Here is a 21,407-nt window from a genome sequence, read left to right as displayed (position 1 = left end):
AAGAGTAAACCTAGGTAGGCTGGGCTTAGCAGTGTTTAGGTGTCTTTAGCATTCTGTGGCAGCAGTACCAAGAGAACTAATCAAAATTGATAACAGAAGTAAATTGTTCAAATGTTTAAAATCCCATGCTCTATCCAGTCCATGTCCCTTTAAGCAACCACATCCCTGCTATAGAGAACCAAAACTTCAGTTTTCCATAAATAATAACTAGCTTAATCATAATCCAACACTAGGTGGCACTTTGAACGTTAATATGAGTAAAAAATTAATAAAAGCCCTGGGGCCATAGGCGGCCCTCAAGATAGTTTAAAATGGCCGTCCCTTGTTAATTAGGTAAATTATTAATTTGGCCCAATCAATTTTTTTAGGGTTCTAAGAGGTGTAACAAGTTGATGTTATATACAGGCACTCACAAAATAAATATAAAGCATGCATTGTCCAGTGTAGACTCCCATTATGCACTGTTGGATAAATGTCACTTTTTATTCAGATCCAGAATGATCGCTACACTTGGCACTCACAAGATAAATATACAATGTGTATGTCTATTGTGTACTACAACTCCTACCATGCACTATAATTTGGGTAAATGTCACTTCCAGTTTCTAGTATATCCAGTTCCAGAGCACTCACTCTGTTCAAGTGGCCCCCATGGGAGAAGAACACTTGGTTAGTGGCTCCCCCCAGATGCAATGAGCTTGATACCACTGGTTTAAAGTGATGGTAAACTTTCCCCTTTGTATAAACAGATATGAATATAGCATTAACCACCGTATATTAAAGTGATGGTAAACTTTCCCCTTTGTATAAACAGATATGAATATAGCATTAACCACCGTATATTAAAGTGATGGTAAACTTTCCCCTTTGTATAAACAGATCCGAAATGTTAGCAATATTTTATATGGAGTTTAATTTATCCGTTGTAATGAAGATACGCTTTAACTTGCTTTTTTATGTAGCGCTGAAATACCCCACGCTCAAGCCACCCACTTCAAAAGTAATTTTTCTTGGTGAACAAACGGTTTGAGCTCTAACCATACGACACTCACACAACTTTTTTTTAGTGGCTAGAGAACCCATTGGTGAACAGTTCAAACCCTTAGCTCACAAAACAAAATTACTTTTGAAGTGGGCAGCGGAGTGTGGAGCATTTCAATTTCAGCACTACATTAAAAAGTAAGTTTTAGGGGTGTGTCCGGGCAGCGAACCAACATGGCCGCAATATTAGGAGCTCTGAATGATGAATGAGATATCCGCCAAATATCCTCTATACATAGCAACATCAGTTACAGAATATAAGCAATATGGACTCAATATAATCTTGTGAACTCAACAATACTAAGATCGCTATATTAGTGACTTCAGAACCCTAATCCAGACCATTAGGATTTCTGGCGGCGGCCTAGCTACGGGATCCTGACAACCCCCCAGTAAGCTGGGTAGAGCAGTCTCTTCTATACTGCATAAGTAAGAATCTTACATAAGATATTAACATGGAGCAATCTCATGCCATACTAATAGCCCAATTAGAGGCTTTTGGGCAACAGATGGATCGTAAGTTTACTGATCTCAGAGGCATATGCAGGGCATCGACGAAACAGCTGGACTCACTGCCGGGAGCACATGGGGATACCCAAGCGGCAACAGTTACTATATGGCCTATGCAATCTACGGACCCGAGACCAACGCTGACACAGCATGCTACGCTACACAGCGCTAGCCAAACCCTCAAGCACAAATGAATCCTTAACACGGAGCAGCCTACACTGATTTTACCTGAGGTATGTGGCACAAACCGTGCATCATCGCCCTTGGCTTCCCTGGAGTGGGATGCGGCCAGTCCCCCCGGGGTGGTGAGGGTACTGCTATCATACGAGAAGTAAAATCTTCGGATATCACTAAGCACCTGAATATGGCCGGGGCTCTGTTTCACAGCACACAACAGAGCAGCTGCATCATGGAGTCACCAACGAGTGAGCTATTACATACACGGTCCGCCATCTTTACTGACCTGCCGCCTCAGATTGACAGTTTTGATACTGGGACTTCTTCACATGCGGGGCCCCCGGATCCTTACTACCCTAGTAAAAGCATAGGACGCCCCTCCCTAATAGCATTGATAACGGGTCAGTACCGTGCCATCCGGTCTGGGATTGGGTAATGCAGACTTTGACTCTGAGCCTATGTGAATAGATTTGTCGATTGTCCCACATGGTTTGCCTATACTAAAGATGGATCTAAGGTCTTTTACACTGATATTGGGACAGGTAACTCCAGTCAGTCAGAATACATGCAGATGGTCTATACCCAATTCAAAACAAATGTACCGCAACCTTTTTGAACTCTATTAGTTCCTAAATACTGCATACTGACCGTTTCTCCTCTTTAGATAACTGTTATTCATTGTTACCCATTTAACGTTGGTGTTATGTATCACAATTCCAGCGCAGCAGTGAAATTTTAATCATCCCATAATAACCTATATCACAACTGTAGCTTATTATCCAGAGGTCAGATAACCCTAGATTTCTTGTGCTGATTGTCAGGGGTCTAAAGATATTAGTTATCATAGAGATACATATATACACATGTCTAAATATGTATATTTACGTATGTATACCAAAAATACAAATAAGAAAGGAAAGCTGAATAATTTAAATGTAATTATCCCCAAAAAAGACAGGGAATACAGCATTCTTAAATAAAATAAAGCAACAAGCTCCTATGTGAAATCCAAAAGGCAAATATATATTTATTAAGTATCAAAAACTGACGCCCTGAGGAAGCCCCGTCTCCCAGTTGACGAGGGGGTGAAACACGCGTCAGCATTTGCTGACCGGACCATGTGACGCTGACACTTGCCGCTGCGTGTTTGCTTCTAGACCCTAGTGGGTTGACCTGCAAGATAGTGGACGTGACATCAACCTGTTTGGAGGTTACCTACTAAGAAAGAATCAAAGGAGATTCATGAGTGTATTAAATGACAAACTGTGCAGCGTGTACTTCACATTTGAGCTGACTGCCTTATATGCAGATTTCTTTTATGCTTATTTATGACAAACTCTGCTCTGTTTAGTTTGAGCTTTTTCTGCACCTGAACTTTCTGCATGCTTCTTCGAGTAATACACTCTGGAGTCGATTTATGAAAGTGCCAGCGGCATTTATCATTGCACATGCAGTTCTTGTGAACTGCTTGTGCAATGCTCCCAACCTGCAGATTCGTGGCCAATCGGCCGCTAGCAGGGGGTGTCAATCAGCCCAATCATATAGGATTGGGCGGATTGATGTGTGCAGCCTCAGAGCAGGCGGACATCTCCCAAAATACTTGGTTAGTAACAGCTGACGTTGAATCGTTATATACTAGTATTAACCACAAATTAGGGCTAAAAGCTGTGCAACACTTTCTTGATATGTCCATTGATGAGAGTAATGAACACAACCTATTTGTATTGGAGTTATTACAGTTTGTTCTGACAAAAAATTTCTTCCTGTTCAACAACAAATTCTCGCCTAGATTTAGAGTTTTGCGTTAGAAGGGGTGCGTTAGCTATGCGTGCTTTTTTCTGGCCGCACCTTTTAAATACTGCTGGTATATACAGGCCCATCTATCAAAGCGTCAAATATGTTGCATTCGCGGGCGTCTATACGCTCGCTAAACTTCGGCAAACATTGCGGCTGCGAATCTTAATACGATCCTCAAATTTATGAAGAAAAAGGTTAAAAACACGCGCGTCAAGTACGGCGCGATTAGCATCGTACTGGTTAGCGAATTTGTTGATAAATTTTGGTGTTTTAGGTCGCGAATTACCAGTTTCTAAATTTTGACGACTATTTGTTATATGAAGCATTATTTTAATCTAATTATTTCAACTCTATTCCTGACATCTGCACATATCTTATTTAATATAATCAGATATATCTATCTATAGATATATATAGATATATATAGATATATATATAGATATATATATATATATATATATATATATAGATATATCTCTATATATATCTATATATATATCTATATCTATAAATATATATATAGATATATATATATATAGATATATATATATATATATAGATATATAGATATCGATATATAAATACAGATATAGTTAAAGATAGATATATAGATAAAAGTATATATATATAATGAGAGAGAGAGAGAGAGAGAGATAGACACTGTGGCCCCAATTTATCAAAGGTGTTGCGGACCTGATCCGACAATGCTGATCAGGTCTGCAACACCTCACTAAATGCGGAGAGTAATACGCTCTCCGCATTTAACATTGCACCAGCAGCTCACAAGAGCTGCTGGTGCAACGCCACCCCCTGCTGAATCGCGGCCAATTGGCCACCAGCAGGGGGGTGTCAATCAACCCAATTGTACTTGATCGGGTTGATTTACGGCAATTCCTGTCCGCCTGCTCAGAGCAGACGGACAGGGTTATGGAGCAGCGGTCTTTAGACCGCTGCTTCATAACTAGTGTTTCTGGCGAGTCTGAAGACTTGCCAGAAACAGGGGCCCACAAGCTCTGTTCGGAGCTTGATAAATGGGCCCCTGTATGTCTGTTTGTGTGTATATATATATATATTTATATACCTGTTATGTCCAATTACTAAATTGTTTGATATGTTCATCAACATTGTAATTTTTTTAATAAATCAACATTGTTCTTCATATCTCATTATGTATTCATATGAATCATTTTTGATTGATGAAATATATTATCGATTGTATCAATAATATATTAAAAACATGTAATGTGAATTATTACTCAATTGAGTTTTATATTTAAAAAAAATGTCATTTCATATGTTAAAGGGACATCAAACTGATATATGTAATTTCATTTTGCCGATAGACAAAACCTTTTCAAGCAGCATTAATCATTTTCACTTCTATTATCCCTCAGATATTTTTATTTTTTAAAATAACAATGCACATGTGCAAGCCAATCACATAAGGCATCCATATGTAGACATAATTGAGCAGCTATATGGTTTTGAAAAATATGTTTGACATCAAAGGATAGATATAAATTTATAACCAAATAATAATCTACCACATTGCATGCTATTTATAGAAGATGATTAAACATATATTTTATGTTCATGTCCCTTTAAGATAATCCTTAAAATAATGGAGTGACACATGATATTATAAATATAAATTTTTAATTATTCATAAAATGATTGTTGTAAAACAAAGAAAAATATATACAATGAATTTCTTAAAGATTTTGAAGTGAATGCTCTAGTACTCTTGCAGCCTCTACAAAATTTCGCAGTGCCTGACGAAGGTCCCTGAATTGTGTAACTGAGGGCTCTGTTTGTGTCCCTATTTCAACCGCTGTAATAAAAACACAAAATTAGTTTTGTTACAACAATTCACTTTCCAGATATAAGTAAAAAAACATCATATGAAATATTCCTACTTTCTTTTTTTTCCACCTCATCCTCTGCTGTGGCTGCATATTCAGTGCCACTGTCTATTTCAGCTGTCCGAGAATCACAAAAAATATATTGTTATTGATCTTGAATATGCGTCAAGGGGCCTACATTATACTCCACATTGTTTACAAAATAAAATATATAGGGTCTACAAATTCAAAATAAATATAGCAGTGAAATAATATATGATAAATGCTTATGCTTACATTCACTTTCCGCCTCCTCCTCTTGTCTCTCCTCCGGACTTAGGGCTGATGTAGCATATGCATCACTGTCATCTGTTGGAGAAGAAACACAACCCCCCCCAGAAAAATCATTGTTATGGATGCAGAATTGTTGTCAATGCCTAGATTATCCCCCACATTGTTCTACAAAGAAAAAAGATACAAGTGTCTGCAGATTATTTCCAAATCAATGTGGAATTTTAACAAAAGAGAACATGATAGATTCCTACCTTCATTTTCAGGCTCATCTTCCTCCTCTGCCGTCACCAGTGTAGTACATGCTTCTGGGGAAATCTCCTCCTCGGATGATGAGGATGATTCATCACTTTCATCTGTTGGAGAAGAAACACAACCCCCCCAAAAAAATCATTGTTATGGATGCAGAATTCGTGTCAAGGCCTAGATTATCCCCCACATTGTTCTAGAAAGCAAAAAGATACAAGTGTCTGCAGATTATTTCCAAATCAATGTGGAATTTTAACAAAAGAGAACATGATAGATTCCTACCTTCATTTTCAGGCTCATCTTCCTCCTCTGCCGTCACCAGTGTAGTACATGCTTCTGGGGAAATCTCCTCTTCGGATGATGAGGATGATTCATAACTTTCATCTGTTGGAGAAGAAACACAACCCCCTCCGAAAAATCATTGTTATGGATGCAGAATTGGTGTCAAGGCCTAGATTATCCCCCACATTGTTCTAGAAAGCAAAAAGATAGAAGTGTCTGCAGATTATTTCCAAATCAATGTGGAATTTTAACAAAAGAGAACATGATAGATTCCTACCTTCATTTTCAGGCTCATCTTCCTCCTCTGCCGTCACCAGTGTAGTACATGCTTCTAGGGAAATCTCCTCCTCGGATGATGAGGATGATTCATCACTTTCATCTGTTGGAGAAGAAACACAACCCCCCCCGAAAAATCATTGTTATGGATGCAGAATTGGTGTCAAGGCCTAGATTATCCCCCACATTGTTCTAGAAAGCAAAAAGATGCAAGTGTCTGCAGATTATTTCCAAATCAATGTGGAATTTTAACAAAAGAGAACATGATAGATTCCTACCTTCATTTTCAGGCTCATCTTCCTCCTCTGCCGTCACCAGTGTAGTACATGCTTCTGGGGAAATCTCCTCCTCGGATGATGAGGATGATTCATCACTTTCATCTGTTGGAGAAGAAACACAACCCCCCCCGAAAAATCATTGTTATGGATGCAGAATTGGTGTCAAGGCCTAGATTATCCCCCACATTGTTCTAGAAAGCAAAAAGATACAAGTGTCTGCAGATTATTTCCAAATCAATGTGGAATTTTAACAAAAGAGAACATGATAGATTCCTACCTTCATTTTCAGGCTCATCTTCCTCCTCTGCCGTCACCAGTGTAGTACATGCTTCTGGGGAAAACTCCTCCTCGGATGATGAGGATGATTCATCACTTTCATCTGTCCGAGAAGAAACACAACCCCCCCCCCCGAAAAATCATTGTTATGGATGCAGAATTGGTGTCAAGGCCTAGATTATCCCCCACATTGTTCTAGAAAGCAAAAAGATACAAGTGTCTGCAGATTATTTCCAAATCAATGTGGAATTTTAACAAAAGAGAACATGATAGATTCCTACCTTCATTTTCAGGCTCATCTTCCTCCTCTGCCGTCACCAGTGTAGTACATGCTTCTGGGGAAATCTCCTCCTCGGATGATGAGGATGATTCATCACTTTCATCTGTCCGAGAAGAAACACAAACACAAATGATTATTTGGTAGATGAATATGTTTAAAGTTATATGTTATGACCATCATTTGGTTGTGACAACCTCATGCTTTTAAAAAAGAAATATTACATATTAGCTATTCCATTCCGTTACCTGCTAAGACCTGCAATAACCACAAAGGTCACAGATGCACTTCAGCAGATAATGGGATACAGCATATTGTAACAATGTCTTGTCCTCCCTTATCACCTTTTGATGCTTAGCACTGTTCCAGTTTCTCGTGTGTAATGCTTTTCACACCAAATATTTAAGCAGTTAATTCAGCAAATCTTTTGAATTAGCAATGCCTATAAGCATTAATCATTGCGTGTGCCCTGTCTTCTCTACAGAATCATTCACATTATCAGTCACTGTACTATATGCTTGATTTTAGATAGAGGACAGTACAGATGTGATGCACATCCAAATTTTGATTCCCTATGCAAATAACGTGTGTGCCTAGGCCATAATACATCCCTGAGGAATCAGCATTACGAAATTTAAAACATTTTGATATCTCATTTTAATGTAAATAATGAGATCTTGTAACATTACCTTAATTTTCACTCATAGCTGAGGATGTCTGGGAGTCCTCATCCCCCTGAGGTTGGAGCAAAGTCAGTGGCAGTGGTGGTGATGACCTGTTGCTCACTGGGCTGCTGTGGGATACCGGCAGCAGATACCTAGGTATCCTCTCCCTTGGCCTTGATAGGTCTGCAATTATAAAGTATTCATGTCCACATTACAACTATTCACTTTATACTACTATGTCTAATGCTCATGCAGCTTCCAAAATTGGACATTGTACACTCCAGATTAAATTAATAATAACAACACATATATCATATATCATATATCTATATATTATACTATATTTTCTGAATTTTTATCATAAGTAAATGATTGTTTACCATTTATGCTTTCAACTATTTAAAGGTACAGTCTATGCACAAAAATAAATTAATGATTCAGATAGAGCATCTTTTTTTAAACAATTGTACAAATTACTATTATTTTATTTGGCTATTGGTATTCTTAGTTTAAATGTATTTCATATAGATAACACTGTGCTTGTGGAGATAAAGTTATCTGGTAGCAGGCACTGATTGGCTAAACTAAGTCTGTCAAAAGAAATAAAATAAAGGGGCATTTTTCAGAGGCCTAGATACAAGATAATGACAGAGGTTAAAAGTATATTATAGAAACTGTGTTGGTTATGCAAAACTGGGGAATGGCTAATAAAGGTATTCTCTAAATCTTTTAAAACAATAATAATTCTGATGTAGACTATCCCTTTAACAGTCAACATTTTACATGCTTTATTTTGGTGCGTCATATGTTTCGACAGAGATTAAACAGAAAACAAAAAAATAAAAACTTACATCTCCGAATGAGCGACCTCATGGCCGTATAGCGTTCTGGCTCTCTGCGTCTCAGGTCACTGAATCGTCTCAGACACTGTCGTCGCCTCCTATGTATACCTGAAACGCGTCTCATCCTGCGCATCATCTCATATATTATTTCATCCCGTCTCTCGTGCCTAATACCGCGCACACCACCGATTCTCCTCGGGAAATACCTGTTCATTCCGTAAACAAGTATAATAAGCTCCCCATCTGTGAAAATTGGTGTTCTCGACATACTTGTAAACTCACGGAAACAAAAATAACTTTTTTTTAAGGCGACAATAAATATACTAGGTATACAGCTGTCTCATTGGTTATTGAAAATATCAATTTTAGTTTCGCTTATTGATTGGAGGGACATCTGAATAATATTGTATGCAACAGCGAATCACTAAACATGATGAGCGTCATCTAAATATTAATTTTAAATGCGTCACCAATGTACGTTTTTATAACCAATAGAAAATTATATTATCTGCGTCACAAACAAAAACAGAAATAGCGCATGAAAAACCTTATGGCCCCATAGGCCTGTTGATTAAAAAAAAAAATCTTGTAAATTATATGATTAATGTTATTAATAGTGAACAAAATGAGAAATATAAAAAAATACATACCTATGGGGTGTTTAAATCAGAGATCCTCCAATTTATTCGACATAAAAATGGAGACACGAATGGCGCACAAAGTATATGGATTTATATAAACTTTTGGATGATTGTTGATTGATTACATTGCTTGCAATAGCATACTGATTGGCTGATTTAAATGATCACCTGGTTCATCGATTCCCAATAAATATCAAGAGAAAAGTCAATTGAATGTGTATGGTTCAGGAGATAGAATTGTCTGTTAACCATTACCTTTCAATTTGGCATAGACAATGGCATCTGCAGGGTCTGGAAAAACAAAATCAGGACGCAATATCCAATTCAATTTCCAGCAGAACCAGATTCTTGTTACTATGGTGCTGCAAAATTACGATTTTTTATTTGGTGCTAAAGCACAAAAAACAACTACCTCCAGGAAAAACGAAATATGGCGCTCAATATCAGAAAATGTATCTGCTGAGGGGAACAATGTTAAAACTGTAGATAATTGCAAAAAAAGATTCTCGGATATTAAGAGAATCTTGAAGGCAAAGATGGCCAGAGAAAAAAAGACAGCACGTCAGACAGGTGGTGGGAAGCCATATGTTGCAGAACTCTCAACATATGAAACTTTGTTAATGGAGAGATTGGGAGAAAATATGCTTCAGGGTCTAGAAGATTTTGACCACGACACTGACGCCTTAGCCGCACAAGGTACATTTATATATTTTAACGGCGTCATTTCTGACGCCGAATTTTAAAAAATGTTAATGGTATAAATGTTTAATATTGGATTTCAATTATATTAATACTTAATATTGATTTTAAACCTTAATCTATTACAGCATCTACTAGTAGAGCTTCTACTGTTGCTACACAGCCGTTACCTGTGGTTGATACTGGGCTGATTGATACGGACTCCAGCCACAGTTTTTCTTCAGCTACAACACTGCCAGACATAATGTGCAGCACCCCTGACCCAGGTGTTGGACAAACAACAGGTATGTAAGTTAATGTTAACTGTTGTTTAATGTAAATCTGTAATTGTTAACTGTTTAAAGTAAATGTGTAATTGTTAATATTCAAGTTTAAATTATAATGCCATTTTTTATAATTGTAGTGGAAGTCAGAAGGGCTATGGGGCCAGCTCCTACCTCTTCCATCTCCTCCTCCTCCTCAGGTAATACAATTAATGCAACACCTGAATGTTGTAAGTGTGAAAACTTAAACAGACACTGAATGCCATAATCATTAATTTGTGTGACCCTATGAAATCACAGTAAATATTTATTATTTTACTTTTTATTTAAAGATTGTAAGATAGCATATTGGATTTCATTCCAGAGTTTTATAAAACAAGTAAACAATATCAAAATTAAAATACTTTATCTTGTGATGCTGCATGTAATATAAAGGGTTAATAAGTATTAGGGCACATTGAAATTTTGTCAAATATAACTGTTGAAAATAAAAGGGGCGTTCAACCATTTATATGTGAAATCATTCTAAATTTATGTATTACCCAAAAATAATTTATTTATATTTTTGATTGTTCAACATTATATTGCTACATGCATGTGATGCATATCTAGAAATTATTTCCACAGCATATTAAACACTGCATCTCTTCAGAGCAAAAGAGGTGATTGTATCCTGTGAACTATTACATTTATTAATTAGAAGATTGTAGAAGCACCTCAGGCTCAGGCAATGAATGTTGTTGAAAATGCTGATGAAAAGTGCTTATTTAAAGGAACAGTCTACAAAACAATAGTTATTGTTTGAAAAGATAGATAATCCCTTTATTACCCATTCACCAGTTTTGCATAACAAACAAAGTTATATTAAAGGGACAGTCAAGTCCCAAACAAATTTTCATCAACTTTACAATTAACATTTAGCAAGAGATTTGCTTTGTTCTCTTGGTATTCTATTTGAAAGCAAACCTAGGAAGGATCATATGATTTTTATGCCCTTCAAGTCCGCCTATATTTTATTTACTTTTCAGAGCAGGGGAGAGCTAGCTCATGTAGGCCATATAGATAGCATTGTGATTACGCTTGTGGCTAGTGGCAGACACTGCACTAATTGGCTAAAATACAAGTTAATAGATAATAACAAAGTCATGTGATTAGGGGAGGTTAAAAGATGCTTAGATACCATTTAGTCACAAAAGTAAAAAGTGTATTAATATAACAGTGCTGCTTTTGCAAAAGTGGGAAATGGATAATAAAGGTATTTTCTCTCTTTTTAAAAAACAAAAAATGCTGGTGTTGACTGTGCCTTTAATATACTTTTTACCTCTGTGATTACCTTGTATCTAGGAACCTTCTTCCAGTCCCCTGATTACCTGAATTTTATGATTAAATTTGAATCAAATTTCAAATTTAATTGTAAATCCAATCTGAATAATGAAAGCATAATTTAGACAAGACTGTGCCTTTAAATACAATTAATTTAAAATCCCTTACTTTGTATTAAAAGCATAGTTGTTAATAGTTGTATATAAAAGTTTTTGGGTTTATATTACTGCATGAAATACATCCATATGCTTTCCTATTTTGTATGTAATATTCTTTTAAAGGGACAGTAAATTATGAAAGCTAAAGAAATTAAAATAGAGCATGTAATGTTATAAACATTTCCATTTTAATTGTATTACCAATTCTGCTTTGTTCTCTTGATGTACTTATTTAAAAGATAAACATTCATTTGAACTGTGTTGGTTATGCAAAACCGAATGTTTAATAAAGGGATTATGTATTTTTTTTTTTTTTTTAAAAAACATTGTTGGATGTCCCTTTAAAGGTGCATGTAATACAAACGTTTTTATAGCATTTTTGCAATGCAGATTAAAATGTAAAAAACCATGAAAAGTTCATTATATGACTGTTTTATTGAGGGCATATGTATTTTTCCATTAAATAATAATGTACATGTGTGATCTAGCTGCACGAGGCATATTATTTTTTAAATTTAATATTTTAAAAAATTTTTTTTTTTTAATTCCAAAAATAATATATTTAAATAAAAAAATAAAAAAATCACAAATATATTATGATTGGTGTGTTAAATGTCAACTGCAATGTATTATTATTAGTTGAATGGAAAAGGAGTGCAATCCTTGCAGATGGCTGTGACTTATATTAATGAAATTTACAGATGAATCTGTGCAGGCAACAACCATAATATATCTAACCCAAGTGTTGAATATGTGCTTATTTATCATTACTAAGAAATGAGATTACATGAGAACAAATCGATATTAAAAATATTATTGTTTATAAATGTGTATTAAAAAGAGAATACATTGCACATTCATGCAACTTTAATTTTGATTATAATATTAGTTTATATTTACAATAGGTACCGAACGGTGTCATCAGCTGTCGGAGGAGCTTACAATTGTGGTTAGGCAGATACAGGAGAGTTTATATGACGAATCACAAGATCTGATTGGTAGCCTACTGAATGACGATACACAGATAGAAAGGTATCTTGAAGATTCAGCTGCTGCCGCCGCTGAACCTGCTGCACCAGGATCTGACCCTGCTGCTGCCGCACCTGCTGCCGCACCTGCTGCCGCCCCTGCCGCCGCACCTGCTGCTGCCCCTGCCGCCGCACCTGCTGCTGCCCCTGCCGCCGCACCTGCTGCTGCCCCTGCCGCCGCACCTGCCGCCGCCCCTGTTGCTGCCCCTGGCCATGATGATGATGGAGCAATAAATAATATGGTCAATCTGGGGAGGCAATATAGTGACAATCAACAGGAGTTGATTAGGACATTGGGTGTATATATTCAGCAACAGGGGCGTCAGGTGGAGATGCAAATGGAATTGCAAAGGGAGAGAATAGCTATAGATATACGTAGGGTAGCCATAGAGGAAAGGGAGTTGGTGCGAAGGGAGAGAGCAGATGAAGAGAACCGAAATTTCAATCGCAATTTATTTCTGTTGATGCAGGGTACCCTTCAAGAATTACTTTCTTCAAGAAGGGAAAGATCACCTCCACAATCTCCCACTGCCTCTAAGCGGTCTAAAGATTAGTTTTTTGATTTATTTTGTTTGTATTATGCATGAAGTAATGCTTGTTATAATTTAATAAAAGAAATTATTTTGATGATTATCTTTATTGTATTTTATTTGAAAACAATGATGTTTTTAATTACTATTCATTGGTCATATCTAATAAGTTATTAAAGGTACAATGTACACCAAAGTATTTTATATTTTTTAAAATAAAAAACATTATTAAACATTGACCGGTTATGCAGAACCAACACAACTATATTAAATGGACATAAACACAATAATAATTAATGTTTATGTTAGAAAATAGAATGTTATTTCTAACTTTTCTAGTAACAACTTTAATTGTAGAATTTTAGTCATTCACTTGTTCTATATTGATGAAAGATGAATGTATGGAAGCTCATGAACAGGTAATAACCAATGTTATTGATAAATAGAAATATATATATGTTTTCAACTCCTTAAAAATAATGTATATGCACTAAAGTGCCGTTACTCAGTGGGCATAATTATTACTGATATTGCACTACATAATATAATTTGAAGCCCGGGCTTAAGATTCAAAAATATCCTTAGCACCCCTAAGCTTGGGTGTGATGCCTTAACCCAGTGTTTGTCAAACAGTGTGCCATGGTACATTTGTGTACCATGAGAGATCCTCAGGTGTGCCACGGCAGACTGACAACATTGTGAGATATTTCTTTAATTTAGCTTGTTTTTTTACTCCCAGTGCAGGGGTGTCCCTCTTTCAAATATGTATATATTGGGAGGTATGTGACAGGCATCATGTACAACCATGACATATTGCTATTCACTCACAGACATTCAGTATGATTGTTTGAGAATGAATGTCAATATGTCACGTATAGTTTGTAGGAGGCATGGCATCACAGCACAATACATATAGTGTGATGTGTGTATGTATATAATATATATATATACTCTATTAGGATACGTGTGATTTTTTAAAATTTTTGAATGGTGGTGTGTCACAGTATTTTTTAATTGAAAAAAGTGTGCCATGAAAAATAAATAGGTTAAAAAATCAATGCTTTAACCAATGGAAAATGGTCAATCTCCATGATAATGTTTTAAGGCAAAATGTAAACATGTATCTACACATATAATAAGAGCAACAAAATATATATATTTGATTTGGGTGGATTTTTGATTTTTATTATTACAAGCTAATCAGGGAGACTAAACATCTGCCATTGGTTAAAGAACACCACCCAAGATCATGTGTTAAACCTGTATTGCATTGATGCTGATTCCAAAAATTATATACAAAGATGAGGAAAATAGAATATAATTGAATAATAAAAATTGCCTTCTCGATAAATCATGAAAGATGATGTTTAATGTACCTTGTATCTAAGCATTTTCTGAGAGCCCTATGATAACATGGTCTATCACTTATAATCTATTGAGTATTAATTAGAAATATTTCATTAAAAAAAGAGTCAGGTGTGAAATGAAGAACATTTATTTGAATACATATTAACAATTAAGTTAAACTAACATAAATAGCCTCTTTTGGGATAATTTTAAACATAAAGATATGATGAAACAAAAGAACATATGTACAATATATTTACATAATCATTGTTCAAATAGAGCATGGATGTAATCAGATCGAGCTTGTACTCCACTTGCATCAATTTGCTCTAAAGGTGCCACATTGTCATCATACTCTACTTGTAACATAGAAATATCAGCATCTGGCATGCGTAATGCTAGGTTGTGGAGCATGCAACATATGAGAAATATCAGGGATACTTTCTTTGGTTTGTATAGAAGTACTCCCCCAGAGAGGTCTAAACAACGAAACCTGCTTTTCAAAACGCCAAATGTGCGCTCTATAACACATCTTGTAGATGTATGAGCCTCATTGTAGCGCACTTGCGCAGGAGTTCTGGGGTTCAGCACAGGAGTGAAAAGCCATTGGAGACATGAATAGCCTGAATCTCCTGTGTGCAAAAAATAATTTGATTTTAGCAATATGAAATACATAATATTTTTATATCCATATATGACAATTAGTAAGAGATATTTATCTAGGAGAATTCCCTCTGGCATTTGATGATTCTGAAACAGGTCATAAACATGCGAATTTCTCAGGATGAAAGAATCATGTGTTGAACCTGGGAATCCTGACCGGATGCTCATAATCTTCAATTTGGCATCAGAGATGACCTGTATATTTAAAGAATGGTTACGCTTGCGGTCACGATAGGGCAATTCTCCTAACTTTGGAGGCTGCACTAACACATGGGTACAGTCAATTGCACCCAAAATGTTTGTCATCCCAGCAATCCCATAGAACTGCACCTTCACACGATGCCAATCCTCTGGTGTTTCCGGAAAATGTACATAATTCACTATCCGTTGGTGTAAGGCTTTTAATACTACAGTTAGATGACTTGAAAAAGAAGCCTGGCTCATCCCCACAACTAAACTTGTTACAGCCTGAAATGATCCTGTGGCGAGGAAATAGAGGACAGCCAGCAGTTTTAACATTCCAGGGATTGCCTTTGTCCTATAAGTTATAGGTTCAATGGAGTCTTTGATCTCCAGATACAGATTCTCAATTAAACCTCTATTCAAACGGAATCTCCGAACAATTTCCCTGTCACTCAGGGTATGTAACCCTATTCTAGGTAAAAATAACCTTGGCCTTCTGCGTCGTTCATAACGCTGAACTAACTCCAAAAATCTCCTTCTTCTGTATCTTTGTTGTATAGCAATGCAAAATAGATTGATCATCTCCATCTTGGTAATGACTGCATACATCAAACTTTCTATGCTGTTAGACTCTGAGCATTTCACCTGCTGAAAATGCAGGTGGAAGCAACATATTGATTGCTGCAAGTTTTGGAAGAGACAATTAAGGTATATGATTTTTTCGTATAGATATATTTATACATACTTTATAATTTATATATATTTTATACATAGATATTTATCTGAAAATATATAACAAATGATAAAAGGAACATAAATGTTTTTCATTAGAAATCATTTCTAATTCCGATTGAGTTCTATAGCATCCGCAAGCTCAGAGGTGGCGGATTGAGAAATAGGTACGCTGCGTCGGATGAGACGCGAACGTAATTGTTGAACTTTAGATAATTTCGGAACAGCTTCAAATTGTTTCGAATAGGAGAGCGAATGCAGAGGATTACGCTCAATTTACACATGATTTCAACTCGTATCGATCTGCGTCGAATAGAGAACGGTGGATCGTATGTTACGTAATAAAATTCTAATTATTGAGATCTTAAAGCTTTGATAAGTAAGGCGCATCCTCATCGCGCCATGTACGACGCGGAATTCAGGCGTATTGCAGGTTGACACTTTGATAGATGGGCCTGTTTGAGTTCACAGAAGGACTGCGTTAGGCTCCAAAAAAGGAGCGTATAGCATATTTACCGCAACTGCAACTCTCAATACCAGCGGTGCTTACGGACGCGGCCAGCTTCAAAAACGTGCTCGTGCACGATTCCCCCATAGGAAACAATGGGGCAGTTTGAGCTGAAAAAAAACCTAACACCTGCAAAAAAGCAGCGTTCAGCTCCTAACGCAGCCCCATTGTTTCCTATGGGGAAACAGTTTCTAAGTCTGCACCTAACACCCTAACATGTACCCCGAGTCTAAACACCCCTAACCTTACACTTATTAACCCCTAATCTGCCGCCGCCGCTAACGCTGACCCCTGCATTTTATTATTAACCCCTAATCTGCCGCTCCGTACACCGCTGCAACCTACGTTATCCCTATGTAGCCCTAATCTGCTGCCCCTAACACCGCCGACCCCTATATTATATTTATTAACCCCTAATCTGCCCCCCACAACGTCGCCGCCAGCTACCTACAATAATTAACCCCTAATCTGCCGACCGCACCTCACCGCTACTATAATAAAGTTATTAACCCCTAATCCGCCTCACTCCCGCCTCAATAACCCTATAAGAAATAGTATTAACCCCTAATCTGCCCTCCCTAACATCGCCGACACCTAACTTCAATTATTAACCCCTAATCTGCCGACCGGAGCTCACCGCTACTCTAATAAATGGATTAACCCCTAAAGCTAAGTCTAACCCTAACACTAACACCCCCCTAAGTGAAATATAATTTAAATCTAACGAAATAAATTAACTCTTATTAAATAAATTATTCCTATTTAAAGCTAAATACTTACCTGTAAAATAAACCCTAATATAGCTACAATATAACTAATAATTATATTATAGCTATTTTAGGATTAATATTTATTTTACAGGCAACTTTGTATTTATTTCTCCAACATTGGTGTGTCCGGTCCACGGCGTCATCCTTACTTGTGGGATATCTCTTCCCCAACAGGAAATGGCAAAGAGTCCCAGCAAAGCTGGCCATATAGTCCCTCCTAGGCTCCGCCCACCCCAGTCATTCTCTTTGCCGTTGCACAGGCAACATCTCCACGGAGATGGTTAAGAGTTTTTTTGGTGTTGAAATGTAGTTTTTATTCTTCTATCAAGTGTTTGTTATTTTAAAATAGTGCTGGTATGTACTATTTACTCTGAAACAGAAAAGGATGAAGATTTCTGTTTGTGAGAGGAAGATGATTTTAGCAGACAGTAACTAAAATCGATTGCTGTTTCCACATAGGACTGTTGAGATGAAGTAACTTCAGTTGGGGGAAACAGTTAGCAGACTTTTCTGCTTAAGGTATGACTAGCCATATTTCTAACAAGACCATGTAATGCTGGAAGGCTGTCATTTCCCCTCATGGGGACCGGTAAGCCATTTTCTTAGTCAAACAAACAGAATAAAGGGCTTAATATGGGCTAAAAAACTGGTAGACATTTTTATGGGCTAAATCGATTGCTTTATTTGGGCATTTTATTCATATTTATGCTGACAATTCGCATTTATAAACTTGGGGAACGTTTATTAAAGGCAGGCACTATGTTAGACACCTTTTCCAGTCAGGGGGCCTTCCTAGTTGTAGACTGAGCCTCATTTTCGCGCCATTACTGCGCAGTTGTTTTTTGAGAGCAGGGCATGCAGATGCATGTGTGAGGATCTGAAATTTGCTGGAAAAGCTTCTAGAAGGCGTCAATTGGTATCGTATTCCCCTCTGGGCTTGGTTGGGTCTCAGCAAAGGCTATAGCTGGGACTGTATAGGGGTTAAATTTGTAAACGGCTCCGGTTCCGTTATTTTAAGGGTTAAAGCTCTGAAATTTGGTGTGCAATACTCTTAATGCTTTAAGACACTGTGGTGAAATTTTGGTAATTGTTGAACAATTCCTTCATACTTTTTCACATATTCAGTAATAAAGTGTTTTCTGTTTAAAATTTAAAGAGACAGTAACGGTTTTGTTTTAAAACGTTTTTTGTGCTTTGTTGACAAGTTTAAGCCTGTTTAACATGTCTGTGCCTTCAGATAAGCTATGTTCTATATGTATGAAAGCCAATGTGTCTCCCCATTTAAATTTATGTGATAATTGTGCCATAGCGTCCAAACAAAGTAAGGACAGTACTGCCACAGATAATGAAATTGCCCAAGATGATTCCTCAGATGAGGGGAGTAAACATGATACTACATCATCTCCTACTGTGTCTACACCAGTTTTGCCCACACAGGAGGCCCCTAGTACATCTAGTGCGCCAATGCTTATTACCATGCAACAATTAACGGCTGTAATGGATAACTCCATAGCAAATATTTGATCCAAAATGCCTACTTATCAGAGAAAGCGCGATTGCTCTGTTTTAAACACTGAAGAGCAGGAGGGCGCTGATGATAATTGTTCTGTCATACCCTCACACCAATCTGAAGGGGCCATGAGGGAGGTTTTGTCAGATGGAGAAATTTCAGATTCAGGAAAAATTTCTCAACAAGTTGAACCTGATGTTGTGACATTTAAATTTAAATTAGAACATCTCCGCGCACTGCTTAAGGAGGTGTTATCTACTCTGGATGATTGTGACAACTTGGTCATTCCAGAGAAATTATGCAAGATGGACAAGTTCCTAGAGGTTCCGGTGCACCCCGACGCTTTTCCTATACCCAAGCGGGTGGCGGACATAGTAAATAAGGAGTGGGAAAAGCCCGGCATACCTTTTGTTCCCCCCCCTATATTTAAGAAATTATTTCCTATGGTCGACCCCAGAAAGGACTTATGGCAGACAGTCTCTAAGGTCGAGGGGGCAGTTTCTACTCAACAAACAAACGCACTACTATTCCTATCGAAGATAGTTGTGCTTTCAAAGATCCTATGGATAAAAAATTGGAAGGTCTGCTTAAAAAGATTTTTGTACAGCAAGGTTACCTTCTACAACCCATTTCGTGCATTGTTCCTGTCACTACAGCAGCGTGGTTCTGGTTCGAGGAACTAGAAAAGTCGCTCAGTAGAGAGACTCCATATGAGGAGGTTATGGACAGAGTTCACGCACTTAAATTGGCTAACTCTTTTATTTTAGATGCCGCTTTGCAATTAGGTAGATTAGCGGCGAAAAATTCAGGGTTTGCTATCGTGGCGCGCAGAGCGATTTGGCTAAAGTCTTGGTCATCGGATGTGTCATCCAAGACAAAATTGCTTAACATCCCTTTCAAAGGTAAAACTCTATTTGGACTTTGTATTTATTTCTCCAACATTGGTGTGTCCGGTCCACGGCGTCATCCTTACTTGTGGGATATCTCTTCCCCAACAGGAAATGGCAAAGAGTCCCAGCAAAGCTGGCCATATAGTCCCTCCTAGGCTCCGCCCACCCCAGTCATTCTCTTTGCCGTTGCACAGGCAACATCTCCACGGAGATGGTTAAGAGTTTTTTTGGTGTTGAAATGTAGTTTTTATTCTTCTATCAAGTGTTTGTTATTTTAAAATAGTGCTGGTATGTACTATTTACTCTGAAACAGAAAAGGATGAAGATTTCTGTTTGTGAGAGGAAGATGATTTTAGCAGACAGTAACTAAAATCGATTGCTGTTTCCACATAGGACTGTTGAGATGAAGTAACTTCAGTTGGGGGAAACAGTTAGCAGACTTTTCTGCTTAAGGTATGACTAGCCATATTTCTAACAAGACCATGTAATGCTGGAAGGCTGTCATTTCCCCTCATGGGGACCGGTAAGCCATTTTCTTAGTCAAACAAACAGAATAAAGGGCTTAATATGGGCTAAAAAACTGGTAGACATTTTTATGGGCTAAATCGATTGCTTTATTTGGGCATTTTATTCATATTTATGCTGACAATTCGCATTTATAAACTTGGGGAACGTTTATTAAAGGCAGGCACTATGTTAGACACCTTTTCCAGTCAGGGGGCCTTCCTAGTTGTAGACTGAGCCTCATTTTCGCGCCATTACTGCGCAGTTGTTTTTTGAGAGCAGGGCATGCAGATGCATGTGTGAGGATCTGAAATTTGCTGGAAAAGCTTCTAGAAGGCGTCAATTGGTATCGTATTCCCCTCTGGGCTTGGTTGGGTCTCAGCAAAGGCTATAGCTGGGACTGTATAGGGGTTAAATTTGTAAACGGCTCCGGTTCCGTTATTTTAAGGGTTAAAGCTCTGAAATTTGGTGTGCAATACTCTTAATGCTTTAAGACACTGTGGTGAAATTTTGGTAATTGTTGAACAATTCCTTCATACTTTTTCACATATTCAGTAATAAAGTGTTTTCTGTTTAAAATTTAAAGAGACAGTAACGGTTTTGTTTTAAAACGTTTTTTGTGCTTTGTTGACAAGTTTAAGCCTGTTTAACATGTCTGTGCCTTCAGATAAGCTATGTTCTATATGTATGAAAGCCAATGTGTCTCCCCATTTAAATTTATGTGATAATTGTGCCATAGCGTCCAAACAAAGTAAGGACAGTACTGCCACAGATAATGAAATTGCCCAAGATGATTCCTCAGATGAGGGGAGTAAACATGATACTACATCATCTCCTACTGTGTCTACACCAGTTT

General features: G+C 37.3%; 1 protein-coding gene across 1 annotated transcript; it reads right to left on the bottom strand.

Annotated features, from left to right (window-relative positions):
- Positions 1–15,055: 15,055 nt before the first annotated feature.
- Positions 15,056–16,225, bottom strand: LOC128647271 (putative nuclease HARBI1). Its single transcript, XM_053700064.1, has one exon. It carries the CDS (start codon positions 16,223–16,225, stop codon positions 15,056–15,058), a length of 1,170 nt encoding a protein of 389 aa, XP_053556039.1.
- Between the last annotated feature and the right edge of the window lie 5,182 nt (positions 16,226–21,407).

This window comes from Bombina bombina, chromosome 2 (assembly GCF_027579735.1).
Source record: "Bombina bombina isolate aBomBom1 chromosome 2, aBomBom1.pri, whole genome shotgun sequence".
Taxonomy (NCBI): domain Eukaryota; kingdom Metazoa; phylum Chordata; class Amphibia; order Anura; family Bombinatoridae; genus Bombina; species Bombina bombina.
The sequence above is the reverse complement of the archived record's forward strand: the minus strand, read 5'-3'. Positions and strand labels throughout refer to the sequence as shown.

Coding starts and splice junctions, on each gene's coding strand:
- LOC128647271 (XM_053700064.1), bottom strand. CDS start 16,225: ATGGAGATGATCAATCTATTTTGCATTGCTATACAACAAAGATACAGA.